The sequence below is a fragment of the Rhinopithecus bieti genome, unplaced genomic scaffold (assembly GCF_001698545.2).
Source record: "Rhinopithecus bieti isolate Rb0 unplaced genomic scaffold, ASM169854v2 scaffold_15821, whole genome shotgun sequence".
In the NCBI taxonomy this organism is placed as follows: domain Eukaryota; kingdom Metazoa; phylum Chordata; class Mammalia; order Primates; family Cercopithecidae; genus Rhinopithecus; species Rhinopithecus bieti.
The window spans coordinates 158,067-185,543 of record NW_016808598.1 but is presented as its reverse complement, the minus strand read 5'-3'; the positions used below and the strand labels follow the sequence as shown (position 1 = coordinate 185,543).

At 38.4% G+C, this 27,477-nt stretch overlaps 1 protein-coding gene across 1 annotated transcript in view; it reads left to right on the top strand.

The window, feature by feature from the left end:
* The window catches only part of BAZ1A (bromodomain adjacent to zinc finger domain 1A), a 142,932-nt gene that overhangs the window by 56,895 nt on the left and 58,560 nt on the right, over positions 1-27,477 (top strand). Inside the window, 7 exon segments of the mRNA XM_017886906.1 lie at positions 14,337-14,438; positions 18,457-18,544; positions 23,368-23,502; positions 25,190-25,289; positions 25,975-25,996; positions 25,998-26,045; positions 26,047-26,137. Of these exon segments, the coding sequence (XP_017742395.1) occupies positions 14,337-14,438; positions 18,457-18,544; positions 23,368-23,502; positions 25,190-25,289; positions 25,975-25,996; positions 25,998-26,045; positions 26,047-26,137 (586 nt within the window).

The following is a 27,477-nucleotide window of genomic DNA, read 5'->3' as shown; positions in this document are numbered from 1 at the left end:
TTTGAGATGCAGTTTCCCTCTTGTTGCCCAGGCTGCAGTGCAATGGTGCGATCTCAGCTCACTGAAGTCTCCCAGGTTCAAGTGATTCTCCTGCCTCAGCCTCCCAAGTAGCTGGGATTACAGGCACGTGCCACCACGCCCGGCTAATTTTGTATTTTTAGTAGTGGCGGGGTTTCACCATGTTGGTCATGCTGGTCTCCGACTCCTGACGTCAGGTGATCGACCTGTCTTGGCCTTCCAAAGTCTTGGGATTACAGGCGTGAGCCACCGCACCTGGTCCCTACTTTTGTTTACTTGAAAAAATCCATTCTGTACTTTAACAGTCATTCCCTTTGGCACACACAATAAAGAAACGCTGTGACCACCTAAAATTCAGACAGTTGATGGTCTGTGTCAGCTGGGTGCTGTTGGAGAAAAATCACACAAACATATAGCTAGGAATTTAAAATCTCAGCTGAGTCTGCAACCAGTTAAAAGTTCTTTTACATGTTTTAGCTCAGCAACCTCTTCTGTTCTCCCCAATGTCTATTCTAAATCATTATGTGTCCATTCTGGTCCCTTTTAGGCATCTCAGACTTCAAAATGCTTTCTCCCACCTGTCTTGTGTCTTCCTTGGTTTCCTATTTTTAGTGAACAGTACCATAATGTTAAAAAAAATAAATCTGAGATCACTCTTACCTACTTCTTTTACTTTGCTCTTGAAACACCAGTGTCGATAAGTTCTTTCAGAAACTTTTTGTTCAAGTTCTCATTTTACCTGACATTAACTATTATAGCTATAACTAGCATTTGAGAATTGACTATGATCAGGCACTGTGCTAAGTGCTTTATATGCATTTTGGTCAGTTCTGGAAAAGTGTTGTAATTCTAATTTGACAAGGAAAAACCTGAGACTCAGGAAGGTTAATTGGCTTTGTACAATGTCATCTAACTAGCACATTGTCTGACAGAGTAATTTTTAAGTGAGTGAATGAAGCATGACATGCTCCTGTATAAGTCTTTTGATACATCTCTCGCTTTTTTTTTTTTTTTAAAGAGATGGAATCTTGTTCTATTGCCTAGGCTGGAGTGCAGCGGTGAGATCGTAGCTCACTGCAGCTTCAAACTCCTGGGCTCAAGCAGTCTTCCTGCTTCATCCTCCCAAGTACCTAGGACTACAGGCGCATGCTACCATGCCTGGTTAATTTTTAATTAAAAAAAAAATTTTTTTTTTTTTAACAGTAGAGACAGGGTCTTGCTATATTGCTCACGCTGGTGTCAAACTCCTGGCTTCAAGAGCTCCTCCCACTTCAGTCTCTTGAAGTGCTGGGATTACAGACAGGAGCCACTGTGCCTGGCCAACTTGCTACTATTAACCAGAAAAATAAATTACTGTATTACTTGTTCATGTCTTCTGTTAAGTATAGGGTTCAGGATGCAAAATTTGTGGGAATTATAGTAGTAAATGTATGTCCTTGAGCATGTCTTCATGTGTTTTGTTTGGACTATGTCAAAGATTGTAACCTTTAAATGGAGTTAGTTGTAAATCAGATGAGTGTGTGCATAGGTACAAATATAAGTAAACATTTAAGTATTCATTAACAATAAGTACAAATAAAGTCTCTAATTTTTTGGAATGCCTCTTGAAAATTTTAATTCAAGGTATAAAAACTAAGCCCAGTCTTAAAGGATTGAACACAGATTTTGTATATGCAAGATATTTTTAAAATTCATGTTTAAATATGGTAAGCATTTGTTTATCTGAATTTTTTTTTAGACAGTTTCGTTCTTGTTGCCCAGGCTGGAGTGCAGTGGCATGATCTTGGCTCACTGGAACTCCCTGTCTCTCGGGTTCAAGTGATTCTCCTGCTTCAGCCCCTCTAGTAGCTGGGATTAAAGGCATATGCCACCACCCCAGCTAATTTTGTGTTTTTAGTAGAGACGGGGTTTCTCCAGTTTGGCCAGGCTGGTCTCAAACTCCTGACCTCAAGTGATCCGCCCACCTCGGCCTCCCAAAGTGCTGGGATTACAGGTGTGAACTGCTGCACCCAACCCATGTAGTAACTTTTTTTTTTTTTTTTTTTTTTGAGATGCAGTCTCACTCTGTAGCCCAGGCTGGAGTACAGTGGCGCAGTCTCGGCCCACTGCAACCTTCCTGGATTCAAGTGATCTCCTGCCTTAGCCTCCTGAGTAGCTGGGGCTACAGGCGCGTGCCACCACGCCTGGCTAGATTTTGTATTTTTTAGTAGAAACTGGGTTTCACCATGTTGGCCAGGCTGGTCTTGAACTCCTGACCTCAGTTCATCTGCCTATATTGGCCTCCCAAAGTGCTGGGATTATAGGCGTGAACCACCATGCCTGGCCCCATGTAGTAACTTTTCATATACTTTTCTAATTCTTTTAAGTGCTGTGAGGTGATTTGAGATGAGGACTGTGTAGATTCTGGGTGTCAGCATGCTGTTATTCAGCTCATGAATGCCCCTTTTTCAGATTTGAACATGAGCTACCTGCATATTTTCTGGCTAATTTGTAACTTTGAATACAAAGCACATTAATTCAAAATTTCAGTTAGTATTAGTAAATATTTTGCCTGTTATAACGTAGCATTTTGAAGAAGACTTCCATTGGTGAATCCTACTTGTGACATTTGTAGGAAGTTTACTACAAAGTATGATTGAATTTGGCCATAGGAGCAATCAGTCATAATTTCCTGACTAAATAGACTGTGCCATATCCCTTGTATACAGTTAACTTGGAATAGACCCTTGATATGAGAAAAGTGAATAAGCTGATCAATTATTTTTTGTTTTTTTGTTTTTGTTTTTGAGACAGGGTCTCACCCTGTCACCCAGGCTGGAGTGTGCAATGGCGTGATCTTAGCTCACTGCAGCCTTGACCTCCTGGGTTCAAGCCAGCTTTCCTAGTAACTGAGACTACAGGTGCACACCACCCATGCCCAGCTAACTTTTTGTATTTTTTGTAGAGATGGGGTTTCATCATGTTGCTCAGGCTGGTCTGGCATTTCTAAGCTCAAGCAATTCACCCACCTCAACCTCCTAAAGTGTTGGGATTACAGGCATTGAGCCCGCACGCCTGGCCTAATCAATTATTTATTCACAGAATTTTTTTGTTTTGTTTTGTTTGAGACAGAGTCTCACTCTGTCGCCCAGACTGGAGTGCAGTGGTGCAGTCTCAGCTCACTGCAAACTCCATCTCCCTGGTTCAAGTGATTCTTCCACCTCAGCCTCCCAAGTAGCTGGGATTACAGGTGCATGCCACCACACCCAGCTAACTTTTGTATTTTTAGTAGAAATGGGGTTTTGCCATGTTGGCCAGGCTGGTCTCAAACTCCTGACCTCAGGTGATCCACCTGCCTTGGCTTCCCAAAGTGCTGGGATTACAGATGTGAGCCACCACACCTGGCCTATTCACAGGTATTTTATTTTATTTTATTTATTTTTGTTTTGAAACGGAGTTTTGCTCTTGTTGGGCAGGCTGGAGTGCAATGGTGTGATCTCGGCTAACCACAACCTCTGCCTCCCAGGTTTAAGCAATTCTCCTGCCTCAGCCTCCCGAGTAGCTGGGATTACAGGGATGTGCCACCACACCTGGCTGATTTTGTATTTTTAGTAGAAACGGGGTTTCTCCATGTTGGGCAGGCTGGTTGCGAACTCCCAACCTCAGGTGATCCTCCCGCCTTGGCTTCCCAAAGTGCTGGGATTACAGGCGTGAGCCACCCCGCCTGGCTCACAGTTATTTTTAACTAATTTGTCTATGATTAAAGAATCTCAGCCTTCACTATACATCAATATCATAAAATACCTATTTGTTTGTGGATTGCTACTGCTGTATGTAGACATCATCAGATACCACAGGAAGGGTGAAACATAGCTGTCTTTGGACCTTACTATTTCTAAATTAATTCCCTAATTTTTAAAAATTCTCTAATTTGAGTAATAAATTGACTTCCAGGTAATTTTCCCTGCCATCAAAACATGAAGTGGATTTTCTCATGTTTCTGTAGGTTGTTTAAAGAAAAGGGAAGGGAACAAGTACTTATTTATCTTTATTCATTTATTCATTAATATTTTTTCATTTAGGCTTATAACAACAGTCACATAAATTGTTTTATTTCTTAGAATCATTCTGTAATGGTAGATGGACATATCCTCATATCGCTTAGTAGAAATGGAAGTTCGGAGTTAGGAAATTTACCCAGCATCACATAGCTCATTATGTCTACAAGATATACGCAGTGTTGTCAAGATGTCAGTTCTTCCTATCTTGATCTGTAGGCTTATCCCTACTTAATATGTAGGTTCAATGCATTCCCAATCAAAATCCCAGCAAGTTATTTTGTGGATATCAGTAAACTGATTATAAAGTTTATATGGAAAGACGGGAGACCCAGAATAGCCAACACAGTATTGAAAAACAAAGTCAGAGAACTGACACCACCCAGCTTCAAGACTTACTGTGAAACTACAGTAATCCATAAAGTGTGGTATTGGTGAAAGTATAGACAGATCGATCAATGAATCAGAATAAACACTTCTGAAATAGACCCACATAAATGTAATCAACTGACTTTTGACAAAGCAGCAAAGGCAAAACAGTAGAGAAAATAGTCTTTTCAATCAATAGTGCTAGAAAAACCTGGATATACACATGTAAAAAAAAAAATCTAGACATAGACTTTACACTTTTTACAAAAATTAACTCAAAATGGATTGTAGACCTAAGTGTAAAACCCCTAGAAAACATAGAAGAAAACCCAGATGACCTTGGATATGGTGATAATTTTTTAGATATGACACAAAAGGCATAACCCATGAAAGAAGTAATTGATAAACTGGACTTCCTTAAAATTATGAGCACTTTTACTCTGCAAAAGACATTGTCAAGAGAATGAGAAGTCAAGCCACAGAGTGTTTTGCAAAAGATAATCTGATGAAGGATTGTTGTCCAAAATATACAAATAACTCTTAAATCTCAATATTAAGAAAATGAGGGCTGGGCACCATGGCTCATGCTTGTAATCCCAACATTTGGGAGGCCAACGGGGGGTGGATTGCTTGAGCTCAGGAGTTCGAGACCAGCCTGGGCAACATAGTGAAACCCCCATCTCTACCAAAAAAAAAACAAAAAACAAAAAAATTAGGCGGGCATTGTGGTGCGGGCCTGTGGTCCCAGCTACTCAGGAGACTGAGGTGGGAGGATGGCTTGAACCCAGGAGGTGGAGGTTGCAGTGAGCTGATTGAGCCACTGCCCTCCAGCCTGGGTGACAGAGCCAGACCCTGCCTCAAAAAACCCGAAAAAACGAGCAACCCAATTAAAAAATGCCAAAAGATCTGAACAGGTACCTCACCAAAGAAGCCATATAGATGGCAAGTAAGCATATGAAAAGATATTCAACATCATATGTCATTAGGGAATTGTAAATTAAAACAACAATGAGATATGACTGTGTACTTATTAGAATGACCGAAATCCAGAACACTGACAACACCAAATGCTAGTGAGCGTCTGGAGCACCAGGAACTCCATTTATATTGCTGGTGGAAATGAAAAATGGCATAGCCACTTAGGAGCTCAGTTTGGCAGTTTCTTATACTACCAAACATACTTTTATATGATGTAGCAATTGCATGCTTTGGTATTTACTCAAATGAACTGGAAACTTACATTCACACAAAAACCTGCACATGGATGTTTATAGTAGTGTTATCTGGAACCTCCAAAACATTGAAGCAACTAAGATGTCCTTCAGTAGGTGAGTGGATAAACTGTGGTACATAAAGACAATGGAATATTACTCAGCACTAAAAAGAAATTAGCTATTAAACCATGAAAAAACACAGAGGAAATTTAAATGCATATGTACTAACTGAAAGAAATGTACTGTATATTTAAACTCATGTGGGTATATGCCTATATACATTATACAATCCGAAAAGGCTGCATACTGTATGATTCCAACTGTGACATTCTGGAAAAGGCAAAGCTATGGAGACAGTAAAAGAATAAGTGATTGCCAGGGGTTTTCAGAAGGGAGGGATGAATAGTCAGAGCACAAGGGGTTTCTGGGGCGCTGAGACTGTTGTGTACAATACAGTAGTGCTCCCATATCCATGGGGGATATGTTCCAAGACATTCAGTGGATTCTTGAAACCACAGGTAATACCACACTATATACACTATGCACAAATTTCATTTTCCTTCTTCACAATTTCATGAATAGAAGATTCATTCTTATCATAGATTAACTTAGGAAACAGCATACAATTTTTTATTCCTTATTAAGTCCAGAAATTTTACCTTTTCACTTAAAGGAAGCACTTTATGGCTTCTCTTTGGCATATACACGGTGTATACAGTGTGGATATGTAGGACAAATGGAAGATTCATGTCCTGGTGGGATGGGGCAGGATGACATGCAATTTAAAACTTATGAATTATTTATTTCTGGAATTTTTTTCTTTAATGTTTTCAAACCACAAGAGGATACCTGTCATTATCTACATTTGTGAAAACCGATAGAATATGTAACACTGAGAGTGAACACTAATGTAAACTGTTGACTTTGGGTGATAGTTATGTGTCAATAAAGTTTAGTAATTTAAAAAAATGTATATTTAATGCCCTTTTGACTATTTTAAATTTAAAATTTTTTTTAATTTAAAATAGTTAAAAGGGCATCAATTACATTCACAGTGTTGTACAACTATCACCACTGTTTACTTTGAAATAGAAATTTTGTATCCATTAAGCTATAACTTTGTTTTTCTCCCTCCTCCCAGCCCCTAGGAACCTCTGATCTACTTTGTCGCTTTGAATTTTCCTATTTTAGATATTTTGTATAGATAGAGATAGGTTATGTTTGCCCTTTTGCATCTGGCTCATTTCACTTAACATGTTTTCAGGGTTCATCCATGTTGTAGCACAATTAGGAACTTCATTCCTTTTTATGGCTGAATAATCCATTGTATGTGTATATCACATTTTGTTTATCCATTCATCTATTGATAGGTATTTGGATTATTTCCACCTTTTGGTTACTGTAAATAATGCTGCATTGAATATTGGCATATAGGGATCTGCTTGAGTCCGTGTTTGAGATTCATGCAGATATATGCCTAGGAGTGGATTGCTGGGTCGTATGGTAATCTATGCTTAACTTTTTGAGGAGCTGCCAAACTGCTGTTCCCAGCAGCTGTGCCACTTTACATTCTCACCTGCATTATCAGAGGGTTCCAATTTCACCATACATTTGCCATGAGTTGTTATACTGTGGTTTTTAAAAATTATAGTCATCCTATCAGGTGTAAAATGGTATCTCATGGTTTTGATTTACATTTCCCTGATGACTAATGATGTTGAGTATCATTTCATGTGCTTACTGGCCATTTGTATATTTTTTTGGAGAAATACCCATTCAAGTTCTTTGCCTGCTTTTAAATTGGGTTGTCTTTTTGTTGTTGAGTTATAGAGTTGTGTTTTTTTGTTGTTGTTGTTTTGTTTTGTGTTGAGACAGACTCTTGGCTCTGTTGCCAAGCTGTAACGTAACGGCACAATCTCGGCTCACTGCAACCTCCGCCTCCCAGGCACAAGAGATTCTTATGCCTCAGCCTCCTGAGTAGCTGGGATTACAGGTGTGCGCCAACACCCTCAGCTAATTTTTGTATTTTTAGTAGAGATGGGGTTTTGCCATGTTGGCCAGGCTGGTTTCGAACTCCTGGTCCCAAGTAATCGCCTGCCTCAAGTAACCTGCCCACCTCAGCCTCTCAAAGTGCTGAGATTACAGGCGTGAGCCACTGTGCCCAGCCTAAGTTACAGAGTTTTAAATAATATATTCTGACTACCAGAGTTTTAAAATATCTTGATATATTTGGGGGGGGGGGCATATTTATATTTATAAGTAAAAGCAAATTTTATTTAAAATTTACTTCTTGGCTATTATTTAATAGGACTAGATGAGAGTTTGGACTGCATTTTAGAAACAATATTTTGTTATATAAGATTGAGGTAAAGAGGATTAGGGTTTTATCTCCTAGTCTTTCTCTCTGAAATTTTACATATGTATTGTGTCTGCTTTCAATAATTTTTTTTTTTTTACTCTTAATGTTTGCCGTTCAAGAATTGGCCCAGTATGCACGTTATGCACATGTACCCTAGAACTTAAAGTATAATAATAATAATTTAAAAAAAAAAGAATTGGCCCAGTAATGTTATATTGTTTGCTATTGTTCCTTTCACTCAAAATTACTAATAGATTTTAAATAAAATTTATGTGTGAATATCCTTACAACTTGGTGAGACCACACTGTGTGTAATTACTTGATACAGGTTTCCCCTGTTAACAGCCAAATAATGAAGTTCATCTGCAATCACAAATTCTCTGGAATCTGAACTAAATTGATAGACAGTCCTGACTCAAACAGTCACTAGTTTACCATCTGATTTCAGTAGCCAGATGTGCCAGGTATAGGTGAGTTTGTGTAGTTGCTTTTAGAATTTGTAAAAGAAACCAAATATGGTATTTGTAGCAGCTCGAATTAGTATGTGAATGATGCTTTCTAATAATATAATCTGTTATTGTGATTTAAAGCTATCAGGCTGCTGCCTATTTTTTTTTACAATGGATCAAGTTTTATGGAACCATCTCTAAACACATATCAAAAGTTGAAGTACATTATAAAAAAACCTTTAGCCTGACCTGAAAATAGTACATAAATACATGAGTATGCTTTTGGTTACCTATCCTGTCCTGGTGGTGATTTGCAGGAGCACAAGGGCAAACTGTTTTAGAAACGTCTGGGGCAGAGCATGGTGGCTCATGCCTGTAATCTTAACACTTTGGGAGGCCGAGGCGGGTGGATCATGAGGTCAGGAGATCAAGCCCATCCTGTCTAACATGGTGAAACCCCGTCTCTACTAAAAATACAAAAAATTAGCCAGGTGTGGTAGCGGGCGCCTGTAGTCCTAGCTACTTGGGAGCTGAGGCAAGAGAATGGCATGAACCCAGGAGGCAGAGCTTGCAATGAGTAGAGATCGTGCCACTGCACTCCAGCCTGGGCGACAGAGCGAGACTCTGTCTCAAAAAAAAAAAAAAAAGTTACAAAAAATTAGCTAGGCGTGGTGGCATGTACCTGTAGTCCCAGCTAGTTGGGAGGCTGAGGCAGGAGAATTGCTTAAACCCAGGAGTCGAAGGTTGCAGTGAGCCAAGATTGCGCCACTGCACTCCAGCCTGGGCGACAGAGCGAGACATTTTCTCAAAAAAAAAAAAAACAGAAGTCTGCAATAATATGTATCTAGCTTCAAAATATTATATGTACTTTCATGCAATATAGTCTAGCTGTCATTATAACTTGACTAATTGTTAGTAAGATAATGGAATCTGAGTGTTATTTTTAAAGAAGCAGACCTAATTGTTTTGCTATTTGTAGTTCCATGGATGAAAAATTAATGTGTGAGAAATAACATTAGCATTTTAAATTTTTTTATATATCTCTCTCTCACCATAAGTAACCACCTGTGCCTAATCAGTTAGTGGGTTGTCATTGTAGAATAGTTATGAACCCAATTTGATGATTTCTCTTAATGGAAACCTTTATGTTGAAAGTATAGGAGTTTTTTTTCGTCATTTCTGTTGTGCTGATATAGAATATTGTTTAATTTTTTATAACTTTATTGTCAAATGTTCATAATATATTAGGAAATACAACTTCTATTATGGTAAAAATCAAAGTAGAATTAAAATTTACATATATAACTAGGCATATTGAAATAAACATTTGTGAAATTTTGTTGTGAATAAATAATCGGAATGGTGTTCTGATTTTATAAGTACAATATTTGATGTTTGCTTGTTGTGGAACTAAACACAGATCTACACTTGTTGGTAATAAAATGGTGAGTCACCATAATGATGGAGATCACTAAATTCAACTTGATTCAACTATTTAGGCCAAGGCTTTGGGTAGCAAGAAAAAAGATTAAAATGTAAGTTCTTTTTAATATTATCCTTGTAGTTTCTATCTTGTAGGTGAATTCATATTATAAGAAGCAGTTTTTCTTGGTCTCCAGTAATTGTGCTTCTTTGGGAAGAATGCAATTAGGATTTTATTTTATATAGAATTTTGCATAAGGATTATAGATAGCAAAGCCCCAGTAAGAATATTTTCACTGATTAGAAAAAAATTTCTATTTATCTTCACAAATAAATTTCATGGTACAGCAAGAACAGTAAAAGATAATTCTTTGCACATATAAACTCGCACATTTTACAGCCTTAAATCCATTAAGATATAGTCTGGGGCCAGGCGCAGTGGCTTATGCCTGTAATCCCAGTACTTTGGGAGGCCGAGGTGGATGGATTGCCTGAGGTCAGGAGTTCGAGACCAGCCTGGCCAACATGGTGAAACCCTGTCTCTACTAAAAATATCAAAAATTAGCTGGGCATGGTGGCGGGCACCTGTAATCCCAGCCACTCAGGAGGCTGAGGCAGGAGAATCGCTTGAACCCAGGAAGCAGAGGTTGCAGTGAGCCAAGATTTGTGCCATTGCACTCCATCCTAGGCAACAAGAACAAAACTCTGTCTCAAAAAGAAAAAAAGATAAGTTCTGGTACAGTAGCTCACACCTGTAATCCCAGCACTTTGGGAGGCTGAGGTGGGGGCATTGCTTGAGCCCTGGAGTTATACATCAGCCTGGGCAATGTGGAGAAACCCTGTCTCTACAAAAAATACAAAAAATTAGCCGGGCATGGATGGCATATGCCTGCAGTCCCAGCTCCCCAGAAGATTGAGATAAGAGGATCACTTGAGCCTGGGAGTTGAGGCAGCAGTGAGCCATGATCGCGCCATTGTATTCCAGCCTGGACAACTGAGTGAGACCCTGTCTCCCCCAAAAAGGTCCATATACAAGTTTTCTAGACTCTATACCAATATCTGAATACTCAGAATCTAAATTTTTAGGAATTATTACTCACATCTTGGTTTTCTCTCCTGTTAGTATATTAATTATTTTATAATTTACTAAAATGTGGGGGAACTAATATTTTTTTGTGTATTTAATTGGTTATATAAAATATATTTATATGTTAATATATAATGCATAGTAAAATATATATTTATAACATTTGTAATTAATATTGCCACTGGTAATAATTTTAAGTGCAACTTAATATACTTGATCAATCTCTTATGTATAAAATGGTAGTGGTTAGTGCTAAGTTGAGACCTATTCAAAAAGTACTAAGTTAACTTAATTCTCTTGTTCTTAAACTGCTGCTAATTCATTAAAACTCATTTGTTTTTCCTTTATTTCAAGAAATTTTCTGTCTCTTTTGTTTTTTTTTTGAGACAGAGTCTCGCTCTGTTGCCCAGGCTGGGGTGCAGTGGTGCGATCTCAGCTCACTGCAACCTCTGCCTTCCAGGTTCAAGCAATTCTCCTGCCTCAGCCTCCTAAGTAGCTGGGCTACAGGCACAGGTCACCAAGGCCAGCTAATTTTTGTATTTTCAGTAGAGATGAGGTTTCACCATATTGGCCAGGCTAGTTGCAAACTAATGACCTCATGATCTGCCTGCCTCGGCCTCCCAAAATGCTGGGATTGCAGGTGTGAGCCACCACACCTGGCTGAAATTTTCTTATTGAGAACTCCTCTCATTGCTTCATTTGTTTTTTATTTTATATTATTATTATTATTACTATTATTATTATTATTATTTTGAAGACGGAGTTTCGCTCTTGTTGCCCAAACTGGAATGCAATGGCACGATCTCGGCTTACTGCAATCTCTGCCTCCCAGTTCAAGCGATTCTCCTGCCTCAGCCTCCTGAGTAACTCGGATTACAGGCACACACCACCACACCTGGCTAATTTTTTGTATTTTTAGTAGAAATGGTGTTTCACCATGTTAGCCAGGCTGTTCTCCAACTCCTGACCTCAGGTGATCCACCTGCCTCAGACTCCTAAAATGCTGGGATTACAGGCGTGAGCCACTGCGTCCAGCCTGTTTGTTTTTTGAGACAGGGTCTTGCACTGTCACCCAGGCTGGAGTGCAGTGGCACAATCACAACTCACTGAAGCCTCCAGTCACGCTCAAGTGGTCCTCCCATCTCAGCCTCCAAAGTAGCTGGGACCACACACGCATGCCACCATATCCAACTCGGTTTTGTGTGTGTGTGTGTGTTTTGTAGGTTTCCCCATGTTGCCCAGGTTGGTCTCAAACTCCTCAGCTCAAGTGATCCACCAGCCTTGGCCTCACAAAGTGCTGCGATGACAGGTGTGAGCCATCACACCCAGCCAGCATTGCTTCTTTCTTTACATTTAGAATTCTCTCTTTGATCTGTTCTCTTGGAACAGTGCTTTTCATACCACAGGTTGTTATGGCCCCATGTAGGTTGTGAAATTAACTTGGTAATGAACTTTAATAGAATAGAAAATACTAGATATTCTATATAGTACAGGTGCAGATTTAAATACATCTACTGATTTACGTATATACTGAGTCTTAGTGTAAAGATACTTGGCCTTCCAACTTAGAATGTAATGCTATTGTAGGTAAATAGTTTTACTCGTTTAATTGTGTCATATCCCTTTTGTGTTAAACACTTCCCCTGCTTTGTGTGTGCTATATTTATGTAACTTTAAATCTGATTCTCATTGTCAGTGCTTTTCTTAATCATCTTACCATATCATTTTCTGCTCTCTCTATAACCCCCACTTACATCCTCTTTACATTCACAGAGGTGGCATTTTCAGAATCCTACCTCTTCTCTCTATTGCTGCTACTTCCATTTAAGTCCATGCTGCAATCAGTTCTCAGTAGCTTTCCAACTGGTATTCCTGTTTACACTCCTGCCCCAGATTGTCTTTTCCACATAGCAGCCAGAGTGATCCTTCTGAAGTGTAAGTTAAGTTATTATCACTTTATTATTAAAAATCCTCTAGTGACTTTATTCAGAGTAATATCCAAAGCCTTGTAATCTGGCACTGCTGCTACATCTCTGAATCTTTTTTCATTTTCCTAATTCATTTTGCTACTTTTGTAAATTGTGCATGCCTCCTCCCACCTCAGGGTTTTTACTTCTTTTCTCTTTTTTTAGAAATTCATTTCCCCAAGATTTTTCATGAGTTGCTCCCTGGGTGGTTGTTGTTGTTGTTTTTCCCCCTCCAGATCTCTGCTTAAATATCAACCTCTTTGAAAGCATACTCGGTCAACTTATCAGAGATCACTCTATAAAATAGTGGCTCCCCCACCCTGTACTCTGTTCTCTTCATAGAACTTATCACTTCTCCTGTTGTGTAAGTTTTTGTTTGCTTGTATCTCCTCACTGTTTCTATTTTGTTGACTACTGAATCTTCACTATTTAGAGGAGTATCTGGCACATTGCAGACTCGTAACTATTGAATAAATGAATGAATACACCCTCAAAGGGAAGAAAAGATGTGAAGTTGATGGGGGGTAGGGATTAAATGTGTAGTCTCTTGGCCAATTTAAACTACATTGTCTCCATTTTTATTCTTGGATTATATAGCTGTAAAGAAAGTTTAAAAGCAAATCCAAGAACTGTTTTTTTGTTTTTTTTTAATTTTTTACTCTTTAAACTGGGTACTCTATGCTTCATCTCTAGTTACTTTCTTCACCCAAGGAAAATGTATTGAATGAGTAGCTAAAATACCTACCTAAAACAAAATAGTGCTTTTTTCTGCTTTGGCTAATAGAATGGTGAAGGCAGGGATCAGTAACTTATAAAACCCTAGTTAAAGTGAAAATACATGGCTACATACAGTGGCTCATACCTATAATGCCAACACTTTGGGAGGCCAAGGTAGGAGGATATCTGGGGACCAGGAGTTTGAGGCTGCACTCAGCTTTGATGATGCCATTGCACTCCAGCCTGGGTGACAAGGCGAGACGCTGTCTCTAAAAAACAATAAAAATTTAAAATTTTGATATATGTGGCCAAGCACAGTGTCTTATGCCTGTAATCCCTGCAATTTGAGAGGCCGAGGTAGGCAGATCACCTGAGGTCAGGAGTTCGAGACCAGCCTGACCAATGGTGAAACCCTGCCTCTGCCAAAAATACAAAATTAACTGGTGGTGCATGCCTGTATCCCAGCTACTTAAGAGGCTGAGGCAGGAGAATAGTTTGAACCCAAGAGGTAAAGGTTGCAGTGAGCCAAGATGTGCCATTGCACTCCAGCCTGGGCAACAAGAGCAAGACTCCATCTCAAAAACAAACAAAGTTTTTGAAATATGTGATTTTGTTATAGTGTATTCTTACTAGATTTCCATTTAAAATTTCATTTTCCAAATTATTAACTGACTTGTCTTTTCCCTCCTCTTTTTAGGAAGAAAAAAGATGCAATTGATCCCTTACTATTCAAGTATAAAGTGCAACCCACTAAAAAAGAATTATATGAGTCTGCTATTGTTAGAGCAGCACAAATCAGGTAAAACTCACTATCTTCTCAATAGTAGTTTAAAGTAAAATAATTATGTAAGATTAAAAAGGTCTGATGTAGAAGAAATAGGAAGTACTGTGATTGCTTTCCTTTTAAAAAGTAAATGTACATTTATATGTTCATAGATTGATTAAAATAAATCCTAAGAATCTTGATGAAGGCCAGGTGGAGTAGCTCACATCTGTAATCCTAGCACTTTGACAGGCCAAGCCAGGAGGATCACTTGAGGCCAGGAGTTCAAGACCAGTCTGGACTATGTGGCAAGACCCTGTCTCTATTAAAAAAAAAAAAAATCCTAATGGACTGATTGAGCCCTTCGTTTAGATGACTAACCCCAAATAGTCTTCTATCTAAAGAATTAAAAAGGGTCCTATTTATGAAGTACTTTTCATGAGATAACTCAATTTTTAATATTAATGAAGGTGCTTATAAACGTTAATGTTTGTAGTATTCATTAGACAAACATTTGATCCGTTTTTTCCTATTCGTTAAGAAAGTTAAATCATAAAAAATGAGTATCTTTAAAAAGTTCTTGTTTGAGGCCTAATCAGAGGAGACAGAAGTTAATATAAGAAGTTGCTTTAGTGAGTAGTTAATACATAAAATAACTGGCTTTAGGTTATACAGATATATTTTAGGAAAATCCCTATTGTTGCCTGTTGGGTTTAGGCTCTTAGTCATCTGAAAGTAAGAAGATATCAGCCAGCTATCAGCCTGCCACCTAGGAGTCAGTCTTGCATAAAATAAGTTTTGCTTGTGTTCTCATTGCTTTTGTTCCATATATATTCGTGTGTCCAAACAAAAGTGGTAATAATAATATAAGTATTAAGAGAATCCTGAGATAGATATATCACTTTCTGTGGCTATATTGAGGTATGTGTGGTTTGTTGGTTTGTTGGTTTTGGGGGGCTCGTCATTAGTTTAAGATCTCTAGAGCATTCTACATTTTACTGTATATTCAAAAATAATATTCCAAAACTAATGTTTGATTATTCAAACTTTTAAAATTTTGTTTATGGGCTCATGAATAGCACTGTTGAGACTACAGATATTTTCCTCATTCACAGTTGAGTTTTTTTCTTTTGCCTTTAGTTCAGGATGTTATTTACATAATGTAATTCCCTATTTAATATTTTCATTTTCTATTTACTTTTGACTTATACTTTAATTATTCTGCTAGACCATGATTACAGTCTTGGTTAGCTCATTTTTTTCCTAATTGGTAAGCCAAAGAATTACAAGGTGAGAAAGTTATACTTCATAATAAAAGACTTAAATGACTTATAGGTCTTTGTTAGCATCAAAAAATAGTACAATGCTATTTTTTTAATAAAGTGATGGTAATATTCCTCTAATGAAAAAAGAAGACTTGATAGCGTTAGAGTAGTAGGAGCATGTAGAACTTTCCTTTTTTTTTTTTTTTTTTTTTTTTTTTGAGAAGGAGTCTCGCGCTGTCCTCCCGGGCTGGATGCAGTGGGCGGGATCTCCAGGCCACTGCAAGCTTCCGCCTCCCGGGTTTACGCCCATTCTCGCTGCCTCAGCTCCGAGTAGCTGGGACACAGGCATCCGCCACCTCGGCCCGCTAGTTTTTTGTAATTTTTAGTAGAGAGCGGGGTTCACCGTGTTAGCCAGGATGGTCTCGATCTCCCGACCGTCGTGATCGCCCGTCTCGGCCTCCCAACAGTGCTGGGATTACAGGGGCTTTGGCCAGCCGCGCCCGGCTGAACTTTCGCTTTTTTTTTTTTTTTTTTTTTTTTTGAGAAACGGAGTCTTGCTCTGTGCGCGCCAGGCTGGAGTTGCCGCTGGCGGCAATCTCGGCTGCAGCTGCAAGGCTGCTGGTTTCCGGGTTCACACCATTCTCCTGCCTCAGCCTCCCAAGAAGCTGGGACTATAGGTGCCTGCCACCACGCCCGGCTAATTTTTTGTATTTTTTTTTTTTAGTAGAGACAAGATTTCACCGTGTTAGCCAGGATGGTCTCGATCTCCTGACCTCGTGATCCACCCACCTTGGCCTCCCAAAGTGCTGGCGTGAGCCACCGCGCCCGGCAGAACTTTCTTTTATAATGGAAATGTTATATGTATGCTATCCAACAGCCATGTGTCACTATTGAGAATTTGAAATGTAGCTAGAAAGAATGAGGGAACTGAGTTTTTAATTTTATTTATAAATAAACAATATGTGGCTAGTAGCTACCACGTAAACTAATGTAGTCCTTGAGGACTAGTTTCTTCAGCAGTCAACAAGTAATTACCTTCTCTTTACCACCTACTGTATGGCACAGAGATATAGCGGAGTCCTTGTTCTCATGGAGCTTTAAATCTAGGAAAAGAATATAGTCATCCTTGGTTATCTGTGTGGGAGGGAAATCTTTGGATGTTCAAGTTTCATAAAATGGTGTAGTATTTGGATATAACCTACACACATCTTCCCATATACTTTAAATCATCTCCAGGTTACTTATAACACCTAATACAATGTAAATGAAGTATAATTCCTTGTTATACTGTATTGTTTAGGGAATAAACAATTTTTTATTTTCTCCAAATACTTTTGATCTACAGATATGGAGGGCTAACTATACATTTTTGGGAAGGCCACTACTTAAAAATCATATATGGTTTATTCACTTACTGGAGCTTTTAACTTGGCTTTTTCTTGAAAGGAATACATTGAACTCAATTAAAACATTTACTTTTTTCCAGAAATACTTCTATTTCTTTTCTGTTGGTTTTGTTTTGTTTGTGGTGGTGGTGGTGGTTACTCTTGTGGTTGTTTTTAATTGGGGGCAAGGGAGAATAAAAAACAGTATGTTTTAGAATATTAATTTTAAGCCTCTTTTAATTTTCATCCCACTGATTTGTTGGTTGTCATGAGATTTAAATACAAAATGTTTTAAAATTTGATATAAGCTATGTTCAACTTTGTTTACAATATCCACTTGATATGCAGCACTTAATATGATTTCTGGTAGTCTACTGATTTTAATTTTTTTTGTTTTGTTTTGTTTTGCTTTGTTTTTTTGAGACAGGGTCTCACTCTGTCTCCCAGACTAGAGTGCAGCAGTGCAATCTCAGCTCACTGCACCCTCCGCCTTCCAGGCTCAAGCAATTCTCCAGCCTAAGCCTCCCAGGTAGCTGGGATTACAGGCGCCTGCCACTACCACCCAGCTAATTCTTTTTGTGTTTTTAGTAGAGATGGGGTTTTACCATGTTGGCCAGGCTGGTCTCGAACTCCTGACCTCAAGTGATCCACCCTCCTCAGTCTCCCAAAGTGCTAGGATTACAGGCGTGAGCCACTGTGCCTGGCCTGATTTTAATTTTTAAGAAAATTTTAATGGTTATACTTGTAGGGGTAATAATCTAATTTTATAAAATTTGATTTACTCTCTATAGCATATTTTCCTTAAAGTTTGTTTTCTTTTTTGTTTACTTTTTTCTTTTTTTCTTTTTTTTTTTTTTGAGACAGAGTCTTGCTCTGTTGCCCAGGCTGGAGTGCAGTGGTGTGATCTCAGCTCACTGCCTCCTGGGTTCATGCCATTCTCCTGCCTCAGCCTCCCGAGTAGTTGGGACTACAGGTGCCCACCACCACCACTAATTTTTTGTAGTTTTAGTAGAGACAGGGTTTCACCATGTTAACCAGGATGGTCTCAATCTCCTAACCTCGTGATCCACCCACCTCGGCCTCCCAAAGTGCTGGGATTACAGGCGTGAGCCACCGCACCTGGCCCTTGAAGTTTGTTTTCTCAGTGGCCCCTAAACAACAAATGCGTATGCTGTTTTTGTAATAGACTTTTTATAATAGATTCACTCATGTAGCTCTTATAACTTCCTACATAAATACCTCTGTAAAAGTTTCTTGTAACTTCTACATAAATACTGTTAGAAGATGAAGTATCCTTTGATTCCTAGGCTTGAAATTCAGGTTATAAATTTACAGAAATTATGGAGTTTGGGTTGAACTCTTTGATGCTAACACTACCCTCTTTGACTTCCTTGCTTCCTGTAGCCGGAGAAAACACCTATTTTCTCGTGATAAACTAAAGCTTTTTCTGAAGCAACACTGTGAACCACAAGATGGAATCATTAAAATAAAGGTAATCAAATAATGAAATTATTTGTTGGAAGACAGAAAACAAAATGGGTAGTGTTATAAAGTTACAACATTGCTGAAATGTTATTTCAAAGATGATTAAAGATTGCTCTTTTAAATCTGGAACCAATTTTAGTACTTCTGGAAAAGATTTCTTAGATTAATTACTATTTTTAAAATTGCTAGAATTGCTAGGTGGTTCCGTTACTACCACTTATAAAAAAGATCAACAAGGACAGGTGAAAATAGAAAATTTGGAAAAAGAAAAGTTATCAAGTGGGGCAGCTATAGCTTCCTAATACCTGTAGTGTGGTTCTGGCTTATGAAGAATAGACAGATTCAAAGAACAATGCTAAACAGAGCCTACTAGATGAGAGAACAATGTATAATAAAAAGAGCATTGGCTGGGCACCGTGGCTTACTCCTATAATCCTTGCGCTTTAGGAGGCCAAAGTGTACATATTGCTTGAGCCCGGGAAACCGGCCTGGGAAACATGGCGAACCCTGTATCTACAGAAATTACAAAAATTACCTGGGTGTGGTGGTGGTAATTGTAGTCCCAGGTACTTAGGAAGCTGAAGTAAAAGGATCACCTGAGCCTGGAGAGGTCAAGGCTGCTGTAAGCTGTGATTTTACCACTGCACTCCAGCCTGGACAACAGAGTGAGACCCTGTCTCAAAATAATAATAATAATGTATCATGCTAATACTAAGCAGACAGATTATATTTTGTTAATAACCATTAAGAGAGGAAAAAGTCAAGTTTTAGAGATTTCACATTGCATACCAAGTAAAAAGTTAAATGGTAAAACTCAAAGTAATTTTTTTTTTTGGTTGAGATGGAGTCTCGTTGTGTCACCCAGGCTGGAGTGCAGTGGCCGGATCTCAGCTCACTGCAAGCTCCGCCTCCCAGGTTTACGCCATTCTCCTGCCTCAGCCTCCCAAGTAGCTGAGACTACAGGCGCCCGCCACCTCGCCCGGCTAGTTTTTTGTATTTTTTTGGTAGAGACGGGGTTTCACCGTGTTCGCCAGGATGGTCTCGATCTCCTGACCTTGTGATCCACCCGTCTTGGCCTCCCAAAGTGCTGGGATTACAGGCTTGAGCCACCGCGCCAGGCCCAAAATAATTTTTTAAAATGCAAAATATTCAACTTTTATTGGGATAAAGACACACTAAGTAAAAAAAGCAATAGAATGGAGCCTCATGCCTGTAGACCCAGCTACTCCTAAGGCTGAGGTGGGAAGATCACTTGAGACTGGGATTTCAAGTCCAGCCTGGGGAACGTAGCAAGACCCTGTCTCTAAAAAAAAAAAAAAAAAAAGCAGAAACAGCACATACGTGGGGCCTGTCAGAAGGTGGGAGGAGGGAGAGGATGGGGAAAAATAACTAGTTGGTACTTGCTTAAAACCTGGGTGATAAAGTAATCTGCACAACAAAAACCCCATGACACATGTTACCTGTGTAACAAACCTGCAAATGCACCCCTGAGCTTGAAAGTTTAAAAAGGCAGTAGAATGGGTTGGAGAGATGTATGCATTTGTCACAAATCATCTCCAGCATGTGTAAGATTTGTGCATTTCACTGTATATAAATGTTTAAAAAGAAGAGAAACTTTAAAAAAACAATGAGTTTATGCGAAAAGTTAACATTTCAGGTCTCTAGAGACAAGATTGATTAAAAAAATGGACACTTGGTTAACTATTGGAATAATAAAGTTAAATCTAACTCAAAAGAAATGAAACAAATTTTAATGTTAAACATGACGAGGTACTTAAACATGACGAAATAGAAAAAAAAATACCAAGGATGAGATTGAGCATAAACATAGGTTTTAAAATGTCATGCATAAGTGAGCCAAGATCGTGCCACTGCACTCCAGCCTGAGCAACAGGAGACTCCGTCTCAGGAAAAAAAAAAAAAGTCACGCATAGATTTCAAGGGCAAGCACTGGGGAGAAAATACCTTGAGTAAATACAATGAAGAGTGCAAATTAACTAGAAAAACATATGCACCCCAGTAGGAAAATGGTCAAATAGATATGATTAAAATTCACAGTGGATGAAATATAAAAACTTGAAAACGTAAGATAGCGTCATCTGAAAAATAATTTTTTTAAAATGTGAGCATATTTATGTATCTGCCTTGATAAGATTCAATTATGCTCTATCTATAGCATTATCAGGTAGCCATATTAAATGATGCTTACAAAAAGTTTTAATGATTTAGATACTTGCAATAAATGGTTAGAACAGTGCCTGACACTTGGTAGGCAATCGATATATGTGAATAGTTGTATATGTGTATTGTAAACAGCCAGTTGGCCAGTTTCTCTAATTTATAAAGATTTCTTACACATCAGTGAGCAAAGATGACCCAATTGGAAAATGGTGATAAAAGACATCAGCAAATATTTCACCAAGGAAAAAGTCAGTGAACATGGAAAGAAGATCAACTTTACTTAATAAATAAATGGGAATTAAGGTCACAATAAACATTTTTCACTTAGAGTATAATAGAAGATTATTAATGGATATGCTGGTGTATTAATCCATTCCCACACTGCTACAAAGACATACCTGAGACTGGGTAATTTATAAAGAAAAGAGGTTTAATCAGCTCATAGTTTTATGGGCTGTACATGCTTCTGCTTCTGGGGAGGCCTTTGGAAGCCTACAGTCTTGGCAGAAAGCAAAGGGAAAGCAAGCACATCTTCACATGGCTGGCAGGAGAGAGCGTGAAGTGGGAGGTGCTACATACTTTCAAACAACCAGATCTCATGAACAGCAAGGGGGAAGTCCGCTCCATGATTCAGTCACCTCCTACCAGGCCTGTCCTTTACCACTGGAGAGTACAATTCCACATGAGATCTGGGTGGGGACACAGAACCAAATTATATCAGCACAGCACTTTGTGAGCAAGCACACAAAGTTTGATAACCAGTTTTGGTGAGCATAGACTGCTGTTAGGAGTACCTACAAGTACAGAAAGATGTGGGTCTTGTGTATTATGTGTTTGAATAAGGAACTTTGGCAATTAATGTACTAAAACGTATTTTGGCCTTTATGAGTGTATATATATTTGAGACGAAACCACCCATGTGCTTTATAATCATATTTAAGGTGCAATTCTGTAGACAATTACATAATTCTATTCCATAGATAATCCTGTTATCCCACATAATTCAGAGATTATGTGGGATGGAATATGATCATTTTAATGAAATCTTCTTTAATGTGAAATTTTGATAGATTCTTGATTTATTACATGGCCAGAACTGGTTGAATTCTAGGTGTTTAAAGCTGTGCTCTACCTACAAAAATAATTATACACAAAATACCCTTTTCTGTTTTGTTAACTTTTTGTGTTTTGTATCATTATTTTCTCACACATTTCCTGAAAGGTATTTCTGTAAATGGCACTTGTTTTCATTTGCTTGAGAGGAAGAATGATGATCTTGGCCATTAGGTCAAAAATAACAAAAAGTCTAGGGTTGCACATGGATAAAAGGTAAGCTAGACTGGGCACAGTGGCTTATGCCTGTAATCCCAGCACTTTGGGAGGCCAAGGCGGGCAGATCACTTGAGGTCAGGAGTTCGAGACCAGCCTGGCCAACGTGGTGAGATGTTGTCTCTACTAAAAATACAAAAATTAGCCGGATGTGGTGGCGCGCACCTGTAATCTCAGCTACTCGGGAGACTGAGGCAGGAGACTCACTTGAACCTAGGAGGCAGAGGTTGCAGTGAGCCGAGATCATGTCACTACACTCCAGCCTGGGTGACAGAGCAAGATTCTGTCTCAAAATAAATAAATACATAAATAAAATTAAAATAAAAAAACTTTAAAAGGCAAACAAATTCTAGATACAAGGTAAAAGGAGATAAACTCTTGGATTTAGTAATTATTCTAGAACCACACCATTTCTGGCAAGAATTCTGATCTTCGTTTGTTTTAAACTTTATGGAATTTGCAAGTATTTCTGCTTTTAAATCAAGACTAGAGGGAGATGATTAATGGGAAATTTGATACATTTAAGTATTTAAGTTATTACTCCTACCCTGGGAGGAATATCTGAATACAATGTTCAGCAGTTGGCAAATGGTTAAGAAAAATTTTATCCGGTTTAATACCAGTGGGATTTTTAATTTAAATTATAATGGATTGATTATTCGATTTACATAGTAAATATCCTCACCAAAATTTGTCCAAAGCAAAATAAAGTATTGTATAATCATATAATTTTGAAATATAGAAACCTGTACCCAACCATTTCTTGAGGTATTTTTATTATAATGTAATCTTTGAATTGTTGTTTTCTTTCTGGTAAGGCCTAATTAATTATATAGTGGAAAAGGATTGGTTAAACCAACTAAGATGTATTTACTACACAATAATGCATAAAATTCTAATGTTTTTATCCTGATTTTTTTTTTTTTTTTCTGAGATGAGGTCTTACTCTGTCACCAGGCTGGAGTGCAGTGGCGTGATCTGTGCTCACTGCAACCTCCACCTCCCAGGTTCAAGCAGTTCTCCTGCCTCAGCCTCCCAAGTACCTGGGACTACAGATATGCACCACCATACCCAGCTAATTTTTGTGTTTTTAGTAGAGATGGGGTTTCATCATGTTGGGCAGGATGGTCTCAATCTCTTGACATCATGATCTGCCTGCCTCGGCCTCCCAAAGTGCTGGGATTACAGGCATGAGCCACTGTGCCCAGCCTATCCTGGTCTTTTAACAGCATTAATAGTGGCCATATGACATGTAGGGCATATCTGTATATTGTTTACTAATGTGTTATTATTGTACCCTATGTCTTTGTGTTAATTAAGGCATCATCTCTTTCAACGTATAAAATAGCAGAACAAGATTTTTCTTATTTCTTTCCTGATGATCCGCCCACATTTATCTTCAGTCCTGCTAACAGACGAAGAGGGAGACCTCCCAAACGAATACCTATTAGTCAGGTAAGTAGAGAACTGATTAAAACTACATTTTCACTGTTAGTAAAACAGTATTCAGAATCAAGAAGTATGTTTGTCTCCCCTCACATCCATAGCCTAGAGGAAGAAACTCATTACCTCACCAAAAAATATGTGAGTATGTACTATATGTTGATAACTGCTCAGCAATGAGGCTTGTAGAAGTTTCAGGTGTGAATTAGATATGACTTTCATACCACAAGGATTTTATACCAAAGTGGAAGCAAGCACATAAGCAATTACTGAAATGTAAAGCAGGGAGTAAACTATGGGATTGAAGTATAAAATAGTAATAAATTCTGACAGGAGGAAGTTATAGGGGGTTTTTAAAAAGCAATAATGCAGCCGGGCACAGTGGCTCTTGCCTGTAATCCCAGTACTTTGGGAGGCTGAGGTGGGTAGACATTTGAGTCCAGGAGTTCTAGACTAGCCTGGCCAACATGGCAAAACTCTGTCTCTACTAAAAATACAGGAGCCTGAGGCACGAGAATTGCTCAAACCCAGAAGGCAGACAGAGGCCGAGGTTGCTGTGAGCCGAGATCATGCCACATTGCACTTCAGCCTGGACAACAAAGCCAAGACTCTGTCTTAAAAAACAAAACAAAAAAAACCTACACAAGTTAATTAGGTTAGAGACACTATTCTTAGAAGAAATAAAATAAAAATAAAATTTGACATTGGCCACAAGAATGTTTCTGGTATGTCTTTTTTCTACATCTTTCATATTTGATATTTACACCATCTAGTTTATAAAGTAAGCTGAAAGTTTGTTTTTCTAATGCATTTTTAAGGCTCTTTCTATGTATTGCCAATTTTTCCTGAGATATTCTTGTAGTAATTTATAGAGCTACAGAGTTAACTCATGTTCTGTGTATTACTAAGATTAGAGTTATTAACAGTTCAGTTGCACTTTTTTTTTTTTTTTTTTTGAGATGGAGTCTCACTCTGTCACCCATGCTGGAGTACAGTGGCACAATCTTGGCTCACTGCAACCTCCACCTCCTGGGTTCAAGCAGTTCTCCTTCCTCAGCCTCCTGAGTAGCTGGGGCTGCAGGTGCATGCCACCACTCCCAGCTAATTTTTGCATTTTTGGTAGAGATGGGGTTTCATTATGTTGGCCAGGCTGCTCTTGAACGCCTGACCTCAAGTATTCTGCCTGCCTTGGCTTCCCAAAATGCTACGATTACAGGCATGAGCCACTGTGCCCGGCCCAATTATACTTTAGAATAAAAACTCATTTTAGACTGGGCATGGTGGCTCACACCTGTAATCCCAGCACTTTGGGAGGCTGAGGTGAGTAGCCCACTCGAGGTCAGGAGTTCAAGACCAGCCTGGCCAACATGGCAGAACCCCGTATCTACTAAAAATACAAAAAATAATTAGTCGGGTGTGGTGATACGTGCCTGTAATCCTAGCTACTCAGGAGGCTGAGGGACAGGAATCACTTGAGCCCAGGAAGCAGAGGTTGCAGTGAGCCGAGATCACACCACTGCACTCCAGCCTGAGGGATACAGCGAGATTTTGTCTCAAAAAAAAAAAAAAAAAAAAAGAAAAAAAAAAAGAAAAAAATCATTTTAGTATAAAGAAAGTGTAATTGGTGAGAGTTTTAAATATTTTGCTTTTTATTCTTAACTATAAGAACCAGGCATACTATTGTGGTTTGTTTTTTTAGGAGGACAATGTTGCTAATAAACAGACTCTTGCAAGTTATAGGAACAAAGCTACTAAAGAAAGAGATAAACTTTTGAAACAAGAAGAAATGAAGTCACTGGGTGAGTTTTAACATTCTTTCCAAAAGCTGATTAGGAATAAGAAAGAATATTTCTCTGTGCCTGAGTGGGGGATGTTTCTGAAATGGCATGTTTCTGGTTAATTGTTTTGAAGTGCAGTTATTTTTTCTATCAGATAACTATTGTTTATTTGTTTGCTTGTTTTATAAATAAGACCACTTCATCTCTTAAAATTTCACAGTCTTGCATATGCCCTATTAAATTGCTTAGTGCTAGATTAAGCAGAAGTTTGAGTTTCTGGAGCTTACAAACTGGGGCTATTTTGTTTGATTCACAAAGCCTTTTAAAACATTGCTTCCCAAACTTGAATATACATATGAATCACTTGGGGATCTTGTTAAAATGAAGATTCTAAATTAGTAGGTCTGGTTGGGGAATGAGATTCTGCATTTTTTAACAAGGTGATGATAACCTTGCTGCTGGTCTTCAGATCACACTTTGGGTATTAGGGCTTCCAAAGGCACATATATGTTTGTCCCAGTACTGTAGTTTGTCATAAACTTAGCCAATTTGCTTTTCCTATTTTAATCACCTGCTGGCTCCCTCTAGGAATTTTGAGAGTCTCTACTAATCTCATTTATTTCAAGGATTCTGTTGTTATATCAAAAAAATTGCCAAGTGTTATTTTTTGTCTATATATAGTTCTAAGTTTGATTTTTCTCCACAGCTTTTGAAAAGGCTAAATTAAAAGAGAAAAGCAGATGCCCTAGAAGCGAAGAAAAAAGAAAAGAAGATAAAGAGAAAAGAGAGAAGAACTGAAAAAAATTGTTGAAGAGGAGAGACTAAAGAAAAAAGAAGAAAAAGAGAGGCTTAAAGTAGAAAGAGAAAAGGTATTCATTTGAGTATACTAGCTATACTCTACATATAGTACTGCTACTTTACATATCTACCTCCATGGTTGATTTTCAAATGCTTTTCTACTTTCATTCACATTTATGAATATGCATAGAAAGCTGATTGGTTTATCTCCCTTTTGCTTTGGAAAATTTAACATGCCTTTACACATACTTAAAACCTCTTTTAGAACGCAGTTCTAAATGATTTCATTGTTTAGACTTCCAAATTTAGGGAAGATTATATATGTAAAAGTTTATATGTAAAACTTTAAGAGGTAAAATACACAGTTTGAAAAATAAAATAGGCCGGGCACAGTGGCTCACGCCTGTAATCCCAGCACTTTGGGAGGCCAAGGCAGGCAGATCATGAGGTCAAGAGTTTGAGACCTGCCTGGCCAGCATGGTGAAACCCCATCTCTACTAAAAATACAAAAATTAGCCAGGCATGGTAGTACGCACCTGTAATCCCAACTACTAAGGAGACTGAGGCAGGAGAATCGCTTGAACATGGGTGGAGGTTACAGTGAGCCAAGACCATGCCACTGCACACCAGCCTGGGTGACAGAACAAGATTCTGTCTCAAATAAATAAATAAATAAATAAATAAATAAATAAATAAATAGAAATAACAAGAATGTATTACTGTGTTCTTATCCTATTTGAAAAATAAGGTGTAATAATAGTGTTTCATCAAATCTTTGATTGTGGTCTTGAGTGGTACATATTCCTTAGAGAATTCTATAGCTGGTTTCCTCCAAAGTCAGTCATTTTCGGAGATTTCTTGGGGTATTCACAAGTAGCCTTAGAGGATCATGTTACATGCTCCGTGCTCATTTTAGTTGTCTGTAGTCTGCCTTGAATTTTTTTTTTTTTTTTTTTAATTTCTAGGGTACATGTGCACAACGTGCAGGTTTGTTACATAGGTATACATGTGCCATGTTGGTTTGCTGTACCCTTTAACTCGTCATTTACATTAGGTATTTTTCCTAATGCTATCCCTCCTCCTGCTGCCCACCCCACAACAGGCCCCTGTGTGTGATGTTCCCCACCCTGTGTCCAAGTGTTCTCATTGTTCAATTCCCACCTATGAGTGAGAACATGTGGTGTTTGGTTTTCTGTTCTTGTGATAGTTTGCTCAGAATGATGGTTTCCAGCTTCATCCATGTCCCTGCAAAGGATATGAACTCATCCTTTTTTATGGCTGCATAGTATTCCATGGTGTATATGTGCCACATTTTCTTAATCCAGTCTATCATTGATGGACATTTGGGTTGGTTCCAAGTCTTTGCTATTGTGAATAGTGCAGCAGTAAACATATATGTGCATGTGTCTTT